The sequence below is a fragment of the Trichophyton rubrum genome, assembly GCF_000151425.1.
Source record: "Trichophyton rubrum CBS 118892 genomic scaffold supercont2.9, whole genome shotgun sequence".
NCBI classification, from domain to species: Eukaryota; Fungi; Ascomycota; class Eurotiomycetes; order Onygenales; family Arthrodermataceae; genus Trichophyton; species Trichophyton rubrum.
In genome coordinates, this window is record NW_003456420.1 from 787,673 (window position 1) to 797,386 (window position 9,714).

General features: G+C 50.6%; 2 protein-coding genes across 4 annotated transcripts; one reads left to right on the forward strand and one right to left on the reverse strand.

Moving 5' to 3' along the window:
• Positions 1-1,151: 1,151 nt before the first annotated feature.
• Positions 1,152-2,150, reverse strand: TERG_07270 (uncharacterized protein; the record flags this gene model as incomplete). Its single annotated transcript, XM_003232374.1, has 1 exon — positions 1,152-2,150. The coding sequence occupies one exon, from the start codon at positions 2,148-2,150 to the stop codon at positions 1,152-1,154; it is 999 nt and encodes a 332-aa protein (XP_003232422.1).
• A 407-nt stretch (positions 2,151-2,557) lies between these two features.
• Positions 2,558-5,225, forward strand: TERG_07271 (uncharacterized protein; the record flags this gene model as incomplete). Of its 3 annotated transcripts, XM_003232375.1 has the most annotated exons (5): positions 2,558-2,587; positions 2,656-2,814; positions 2,874-2,982; positions 3,047-4,782; positions 4,839-5,225. In XM_003232375.1, the coding sequence occupies 5 exons, from the start codon at positions 2,558-2,560 to the stop codon at positions 5,223-5,225; spliced, it is 2,421 nt and encodes an 806-aa protein (XP_003232423.1). The 3 variants fall into 3 exon arrangements, with proteins under 3 accessions (XP_003232423.1, XP_047607199.1, XP_047607198.1); XM_047750361.1 differs by lacking the exons at positions 2,558-2,587; positions 2,656-2,814; positions 4,839-5,225 and having other exon boundaries at positions 2,970-2,982; positions 3,047-4,827; XM_047750360.1 differs by lacking the exons at positions 2,558-2,587; positions 2,656-2,814; positions 2,874-2,982; positions 4,839-5,225 and having other exon boundaries at positions 3,019-4,827.
• Positions 5,226-9,714: the final 4,489 nt, after the last annotated feature.

Here is a 9,714-nt window from a genome sequence, read left to right on the forward strand (position 1 = left end):
TCATCCGAGTCAGCTCTGGTCGTGTCTTCGCGGGCAATTGGAGGTGGGAGCCCGTGTCTGTCTCAGTTTTCGAGCGGGAAGGGCCCTCTATATGCCACGTACCAATGGTCTGAGGCGGGTTCCAAAGCCGCCGACGAGAATTAAAGCTATACAGACGTCAGCAGTGGCCCGAGACGCAGCCGACGAGAGAAGAAGAGGCCCTGCGTACCCTTCATGGTGGGCTGTTGGTGGTGTTCTGAGAGCTGTCTTGAGAGAAAAGGAGGGCGTTGCACGAGCAGTCGAACAGCCAGATGGTGGTCAGGAGAGGGCCAGGAAGAGGAAACGAGGAGACCGAGATCTACTCGACGTCGTGTTGCCTTTTCTTTATACTCGCTGCCGGGTGCCGGCGTTGGTGCTCAGGGGCTTGAAAGACGAAGAGTAGTCCTGTACGTGTGATTTGCCTGCTTTGGGGGGGGGGATGTTTGGTGTTTGTTCGCTTGCTCGCTCGCTCTCTCTCTCTCTCCCGCCAGAGTGAAGTATAAGTCAGCTGGGCGAGGGCGACGGTGCAATAGGGCAAACCCGCGGCATGGCAAAGCCAAAATTTTCCAGTGCAAGTGGAGATGAAGCGCCCCTGAGGTACTTCTGGATACCTGATTCTACATATAAAAATACGCGGGCAATGATGTACTTGCAGGTATCGACTACCCCCTGGCCACTCCCCAGAGCGTCGCGGCCCTGAAACCGACCCAGGGATCCATACAACTGCTCTATCAATCGAATGAGCCGGCGCCAGGGCGGTCCACCGTATCTCGAGGATTCGCAAGCCTGTCCCCTGGGGCTCTGTCGTTGGTGGCGTGTCCTGACAGGGCAGAGTAACGGACAGGCAGCTAATCGACAGGAGAGGCAGACTGGCCGACAGACAGGAGCGAGGATGGATTCAAAGGACACGGTTGTATTAATTGAACACGGGGTGAAACATGCATCGAGATGATAGGTTGCGTGATGTCCCACTTGATAATACTATTCGGCTACTACGTGGGGTTTAACTCTGGGAACTTGGTAGGAATAAGGGAGGGAATATGGAGTACAAGAATTAGAGTAGAGAGGATACAGGGAAAGACAAGGTCAGGCTTATCGTTGGAAAAGGTTTCAATTATTTTGAGTAACTAGTATTATCCTTGAGTGTCTGGAGGAAGCTGGTTGACCTGTTCACGGGCCGGTCCGATAAAGTCGAGCATCCAGGACCTGACTCTGGCGACTTTTGCCATCTGCGGGTCATGGCTGTCTGTGGCAGGGCCATCTAGACGCCGTCCTGGGTAGGGACCCTCAGAGTCCATCCCATCGACACGTCTCCGGTGCAGCAGATCCAGGCTGGTCAAGTTGTTGCGCAGACTCTGCCCATATACTTGGCCCCGGAAGGTTCCCAGCGCTACTGACCGGAGGAGGACGATGTCACATGGGCGGACTTCCTCCAGGGACTCCTCTAGCGGGCTCTGCTTCGTCTGCTGCTGGTGCTGATGAAGATCATCTCGCGGCGGAAGCCAGCAGCTAATACGAAATCCTGATTTCGTTTCGTCCCCAACCAGCAGCTCGACCAGGTCCATGGCTCGTCCCCAGCGAGTGCGTACTCGACGACGCTGCTCGACGGTGATAACAGCCACTATTAGGTTGACTGTGACAACCCGCGGAGCTAGCCCGTTGACATATGCTGCCTTTGGGATATCCTCAAGGTCGCTCAAATGGGAGCGGACGGTCGATCGAAGTTGAGAACCCGTTGGCAGCAGGGATGAAGCGTCGCCTTCTGGACTGTCAATCAAGCCAGTAGTGGAGTCGTCGTCACCAAGGGACCTCGTGTCATCATTAAAAGAGCCAGATGAGATGCCTTCATGCAGTGCAAAGGACTGCTCATAAAATGCAGACAGGGCCGTCGTCTCGAGCCCGCTGACGGACTCGCCGCTGTATCTCTGCACGGCGCCCGCTGTAAAGAACCATTCGCCCTCGTCGATGGGGGCTGTCAACACCGTAGTCTCCCTGACCCTCCCCAGGCTCCTCCATCGAGCTTCGTCCGCTGCGTGGTGCGTCTTGCTGCTGGCCGTCTCCAGCTCGTCTTCCTCCCAGCACAGAGAGCTAGGCACTGGTGCGCCCGTCAGGATGATGTGTCTCTGGGACATGCTGAGCACAGCATCGCCAGCTCCCCAGCTTTGTAGACGCCATTCGACTCATCGTATCTCCATCTCCTTCTCCTTCTCCGTCGTCATTATCATCGTCGTCTCGTGTTGATGTCTCGATGTCTTCTTTTTGCTTCCTTTGACGTCCCTGAATAAAATGTGCTCGCTTAGTCAGCATCCGGAAGTGGCAACTCCAACGGTTTTTCTTCAACTTCGAACATCGCGAAAGCCGCAGAAGAAAAGAGGGAAAAAAAAAGACGAAGACCAGGAAGCAAAACAGCGAAAACGAACCCTGAGATCAGCCGGCGACGGGCATGGCTGCTATCATCGCCCTCTACCTAGCCGTGTCTTGCAATCACATCTAGTCCTCCTCTGCCTCTTTTTCTGTGCGAAAATCGAGCGGTTGAGGCATGGCGTTCCACGCGCACCTCGGCCTCCCGGTAAGTCGACGTTACGCCAGCTCTCCCAACGACGGACATACAGGCTAACGATGGCTGTGTGTGGGTAGAATATTGCGGCCGTGACCTCTGACCTGTGGCCGTCAGTGTCAAATGTGCTGTCGGCGCCATGGGGAGGCCGCCAGGCAGCTGTCTCCGGCTCGCGTGCGTATCATGCGTCATCGGTGAGAAGGCCAGGGCAAACGGCACGGAACGACACACCTTGCTCGGTAGGTCTATATACAACTGCCTATATCTGGGATGAATGACGGCTCACACGTTGTGTTAGGCTCCGGTCACGCTGCCTGACGGACTTGGGGTAGATACGCTCAGAGCAGCCGCGGAACTGAACCTTTCCCTACGCCACCAGTCCTTTCCCCCAACAATGTTGCTACAGGGTACGCAGTGCACTTCTCTTCGGGCTTAAAAAAACAATGTCTGACAACCTGACAATCACTCTAGGTAGCCGTGCAGCTAGTCTCAGCTCGCAGCTCTCTCGATTCGCAACAACAAGACGCCACCATTCAACTCTACCCTTTGCCCAACTCAACCGTCCATCTCCCATCCCCAAACCAACCGGCCTGTCTCCGCTCCAATGTCAAAGGTACCTCTTCGGAGGGTCATCACAAAATGTCCTTGCGCGTATGGAAAGATCTGCAAACAACAACCCCGGGAGTGCTGCCGCTCAAAACTCTCTCTACAATGCGCTGTTAAAAGCAAACATGCCCGGAATCATCATTGAACGGTACCGCAGCGGGAAATTCGCTAGTAACTCCCTGTCCGAGGCTGTCTATGCAAAGGCTCTCCAGAAAGTTGGCAGCGGCAGCGAACAGGCCCTCGGTCAAGGCCAACAGCAGCAGCAACTCAACCCCGCAAATCAGAATTTGAGTGCTGATCAGCTCCAGGCCATCGGCCAGGCAGTGGCTGCTCGCTCATATGGAGGTCAAATCGGCATATCCAACAAGAATAGCGGCACGGGAGCCAAAGATACCCCCCTCTATGTCGTTGTTGACGAGTCTCTCGGCAGCTCCATCTTCCGTTGGGTTAGGTTCTTTCTCTTTTTTGGATTCATCACATACTTTTCGCTTCTGCTTGTTACCGTCTTTGTGGAGACTACTGGCATCATGAAGAATGTCAGAGGCTCGCAGGCCAACGAAGCAAAGCCGGAACACCAAACCGTCAGATTCAGCGATGTTCACGGCTGTGACGAGGCAAAGGATGAATTGCAAGAGCTTGTCGAATTCTTGTCTAACCCTGAGCGATTCTCTTCCCTAGGCGGTAAACTCCCTAAAGGTATACTTCTCGTTGGACCTCCCGGAACCGGTAAAACTCTTCTTGCCAGAGCTGTTGCTGGAGAAGCAGGCGTTCCCTTCTTCTACATGTCTGGCTCCGAGTTCGACGAGATATACGTCGGTGTTGGAGCTAAGCGTGTCCGTGAACTGTTTGCCCAGGCCCGTGCCAAAGCACCAGCTATCATCTTCATCGATGAACTTGATGCCATTGGCGCCAAGCGAAACGAACGAGATGCAGCCTATGTCAAACAGACTCTCAACCAGCTTCTCACCGAACTCGACGGCTTCTCCCAGACAAGCGGTGTTATCATAATTGCGGCAACAAACTTCCCGGAACTCCTTGACAAAGCTTTAACCCGACCTGGCCGGTTCGACAGGAAGGTCGATGTTAATCTTCCCGATGTTCGTGGGCGAGTTGACATTCTGAACCACCACATGAAGAACATTCAAGTCAGCACTGAAGTCGACGCTACTGTCATTGCTCGTGGAACTCCCGGATTCTCTGGTGCCGACCTCGAGAATCTCATCAACCAAGCTGCTATCCGCGCCAGCAGGGACAAGAAAGCCAAGGTCGGCCCCGAGGACTTTGACTACGCCAAGGATAAGATTTTGATGGGTGCGGAGGCCCGTAACCGCATGCTTAGAGATGAAGACAAGTTAAAGACCGCGTACCATGAAGCCGGACATGCCCTTGTTGCTTATTTCTCGCCTGATGCCATGCCACTTTACAAGATCACCATTGTCCCGAGAGGAGTGTCGTTGGGAACCACTCATTTCTTGCCGGAGATGGACATTGTCTCAAAGGATTATACTGAGTATATTTCCGACATCGATGTCTCCATGGGCGGCCGGGCGGCTGAAGAACTTATATATGGACCTGACAGAGTTTCCAGCGGTATCTCGGGTGTAAGTTTTTTTCTTTCGTTAATGCTTTACCGTTTATTAACCTAGTTACAATACAGGACATTCGAAGTGCAACACAAACTGCCTTTACCTTGGTAACACAATATGGTTACTCTAAAAAGCTAGGCAACGTCGACTTGAACACCGGTTACGACATGCTCTCCGCGTCAACAAAGCAGGACATCGAGGATGAGGTACGCCGTCTAGTTGACGAAGCTAGCGCTCGCGCCTCGGCTATCTTGAAGGAGCATCGCCACGAACTCGAACTCCTAACTCGCGCCCTGCTCGAGTACGAGACCCTAACCAAAGAGGAGATGGAGAGAATAATAAAGGGTGAGAAGCTCGACAAGATATTAATGCCTTCGAAGACGCCGATAAAGCTACCGGAAGCCCTGACTTCCGTTCATATAAATCCTGTCACTGGCAGCACCTCTACCTCAAAGTGAGCTACAATGCGCCTTGGAGAGACAGACGACCAGCCGCGATCCATCAAAATCAGCGCCCCATAGTGGAGAGGATTGGAGAGAGATAAATTGTGTTTCTCCAAGCATCAAAGCTATATTTTTGATATGTGTATTCTCCAACTACTACTACTGCTACTACTAGTATGATTAGCAAGCACTTACTGATACATACTGCTATCTCTGCTGTGTGATCGAATGACATCTTCTCTTGGATCCGCTTCAATCGGGACGATCTCCCCCTACCTCCTCTTCAAGCCTCTTTCTTTCCAAAATATGAGGCCCGGGAATGTTCGCAACCAGCCCTTCTTATTTTCTTTTTCTTCTTTTTTCTCCCACTCTCAAACCCCTGTACTCTTCCATTCCCTCCTCATCTATTCGATATATACCTACGCGAGACGCCACACTCGGACTTCATTTTCTCATGTTTGTCCGAATTATTCCCTCCGTCCCTTTTGTTTTTCCCCATTTTGGCTTCCCCCATATGCAATGTGGGAAAGGCTTTTTTGAAATGTTAGTCTGTACTCCGCGTATTCTTACTCTACTCGTGTATAATTGGAATAAATAGAATAAAATGCGAAAAACTCCTGCCGAAGCCCATATCCATTAACGAACAGGTGAAGAGCTGCTATAAACGTTGCTCTTGTCTTGCATCATCTCCTTGAGTACCCAGGAGTACCCAGTCAGCTAGTGTTGGATATAAAGGGGTAACTCCACCACCCCTCTGTCCGATACCTCTACAACAAGATTAACATGAATCATGACAGGAGGCAAAAGGAACGGCCCGTCCGACCCGGCCGATTCAACCTTCCTTTCTTCCTCAAGCTCCGACACCCATTATTGTACCCGTCAGTATCGTTTCTTCAGCTTCATTATTGCTCTCAGTTAAAGGGAGGTGGGGGGGGGGGGGGGGGGGGGTTGGTCCCCTGAGTAAAGATAGGGCTCAGCTGCGTTGCCTTGCACTACGCATGATCTTGACCCTCGCTTCCCTGCAGTGTAACTAACAGACGTATGTCATCAGCTTCTCGCCTAGTTTACCTGGTAGATCGATCGATCTGTGCACTGTTGACTTAACTAATTAATAGCAAGTACGGAGTAGAAACAGACCCAGCCCAAGGTCTACTTTGGAACACCTGGCTGAAGCCCAACCAGCTCACTTCCCCTTATAGAATATGCATACTGGCAGTTTTCCTTGCGGTTGCATCAAATAAAGATGAAACAGATAACCATCCTTGACCTTTAAGATGCCCAATCCCGAGAAGCTATGAATCACTTGAATACTTACTTTCAATCAAGTATCGAATCAGCCCCTAGCTACTCCGTACTTGGCTGTCCTATTTCATTTCTTTTTTGAAGTACTTGTTAGACCTAACGCTGAGCTGTGATCCGAGTGTTTCTGTCCAATGCACTCAATTTTAAAAGGCCTGGGTACGCGGACCACTCTGACGTTTTCTAGGAAACGCATTCCCGGTATACCCATTAGATAAAAACGATGCAAGGCGAATGCATGCTTTCTGTATGTCAGGAGATCAGTACACTAATGACATGCCTGGGACCAATTACTCCTTAGGTCCGGTCGTATTTTGTATTGGTTAACTTACCAGAGCTAAAAGCGCACAGAATGAGCACGGCCTAACATCTTCCATGCTCCCAGGGTATACCATATACCACAATCACAGCCAGATACAGAGATTGACACAGAGAACTGCTCCGTACCAGCGCAGCTAGTCCCGAATCCGATGTGGCTTGGAGAAAAAGCCGGATCTCCATTGCATCCATGCATATCCTCATTCTTCCCCTTTTTAAACTTCTGGTCTACTTACCCCCCATTGCTTTTTCCTGGTCCATATAGGCTAACATACTTCATTCTAGCCCGCATCATACAACCATGTACTCTGTACATCCGCCCTGTCTTTGCAGGTAGGGGAAGACGCAACAGTTCTTCCTATACGTAGGCGGCACCGGCAAGCAGAGATCTTTATCGGAAGAACCATATGTTCTAATGCAAGAGGCTTAACTGGGCACGTATTCAACGTCCCATTTGGGTAAAGGGCCACCGGCAGCTGTAGAAACGGACGAACTAGAGATGCAGTGCATAGGCGAAGTCCATCTTAGGGAGGTAGATATACTCCCCGACTGGGTGTATCCATGCTCGGCTGGTGGGGTTGAACTTCCAATGCAAGCCCATGCCATCACGTTGGTAAACAGGAGCGGCAGGGAGGGGGTTTTTTTGAAATCAAACTCGTGATAAGGAAATGTTTGAGAGAAGATATCGGCAGGTGGATTGACTGCGGGCTGAAGAAGAAGCAGCCTCCTGAGAAGGGGGGGGGCGGACCGCCTCCGCATTATGCAGATAATAAAGGCAAATTGTTCGGGGATGTGGTGAAAGCAAGGGAAGAGGATGATTCAAGAAAAAAAAGAAAGGAGGAGAAGAAGAAGCAAAAGGAAAAAGAAATCAAACATGTTTTTTGCGGCGCATCTTGACTGGACCAGTCGATGCACGGTGTTTATATCAGGCGCTTCTTTTAAGGCCTGTGCGTGCGAGATGCGTCGAGATTGATATATCAACGATATATACTCTTCTGCGGTACACGATAACGAGGCCGTTAGTTACTTTCATATAGTTAGCCCTGGTAACTTACGCAAGCTGTCAAAAGAACCGAGACGAATCTGACAAGTTTCAAAGCGGGACAGGCAATATCAAGCCCACACACCCCCATGGCGAGAGAGAAGCAAGCCGAAATCACTTGAATCTGTGACTATCGACTAGTGGCCATGAAAGTAGGCTGTCACATCACCCTCGCAATGCTGGAGATTGAAGTCCATGGGGACATAATTGATAAACATGGACGGGGATCTCCCATGCCAAGTGGATGGTTCTTTTTTATCATGATGGAGACATGACCTGCAGGAGTTTTTGGTTATTCTTGCCCGATAACTATATGATAGCTCTGTATATACGCTCATATACAGAGAGGCACCAAGATCACCAAATAGTTATCGGATTTCCATTTTATAGCCAAATACGTGCCAGACCGGGTCCTTTTTGAACAGTTAGTTACCGCGTGTCTCACCCATCAGAGAACAATACCAGCGCGCCTGTGGCCTTTCTTCTCGTTTCCCCAAGCGGCCTGGACGCAGCTGGCCAACCTTCTCCTCGTGCTCCCCTCTCCTATCGCTCCTTGCAATATGATGTATCTGATGAGACCCACCAGTGGGCAGACAGTAGTGCATGGTATTGGCGACAGGAACCAGCGGCGCAAACCATGCAAGGGCTGGATGATGAAGATAGCAACCGCTGACTCTCTGAACGGCTCTTAGAGGGTTTTAAGGAGCGCTTCACGGCGCGGGATGTGTGGGGCGCTGGCGAAGGGTGATCCTTCGACGGCGCACGTAAACAAGCCATTTTGAGGTGGGATGGCATAGTCAAATTAACGGGAGTCGTTGTTACTTCAAGCCCCCAAAACTGATTGTTGAGAGACGAGCAATTCATTTGGCCAAAAAACCAACTGTTGTGACGTTATCGGATTCACGAGGCATGCAATATCTTCCGCACGTAGCTATGCACTGCACGTACGAAAAGAGGAAAAAGAAATGAACTTCCAAAGCCAATAAATGTATCAGGTAAAAGGCGTGTTTCCTAGACTCTCTCTTGACAAATACATATCGAGCTTGCTTGCGATCGACGGTCTTTTAAAGAAGATATGTTCAGGCTGTGCCTCTTGACCCCAAAGCCCAGACCGTGCAAGGGAGGGAAGAAGAAAAGGTAAAAGTCAATATCAACTTGTAAAATGTATGCTTTTGCCAACCAGCCAAAGAAGATTAGTTAAGGATGCAAAATTCCAACGCCGAGAAAGTAAGTGAATGCCCGAGTCGAGGCCGCCCCTCCACCGCACGAGACCATAACAAATTTGGGTTCATCATCTTCTTCGTCTTCGTTGCTGTTGCGTGACAGTTCTCCCATAGAGACATTGCGTAGTGAACAGAGTTGCAAAATGGGGGGTGAATATGGTATCGAGGCGCAAGCAGATCCCCCGACTTTCGCACTGTACGTTAATAGAAACAGGTCCTGCTGAGGAGAAGGAGGATTTGGGCAGGTGAAGTGGACGCTTGGGTCCGTGGCTCTCTATTAGGAAGATTGAGAGGCAGCGGCAGATTGCTCTTTTTTCCTGCAGTCCCCTGGATTACACAATAAACAGGTTAGGTATCAATTGAATATTTTAGAGAATGGCCGTATAGAGGGACTGGTGTATCCCAACAGAGATGGGGGCAGAGGGAAACATCAAAATAATCTGTTTAAAAAAGGAGGTAATACCGCATTTATCCCCAGGCCGGGTCTCGCTATACCCAGAAGTCGCGTTAGTTCCCTCCTTGTATATTCCAAGTTTCAAATACTTGAAAAAAGCTCCAGGCGCAAGCATACCTTGCAACGATATTTGGAGGACATCTTTTCTGTGTTTTCTGATACACGACA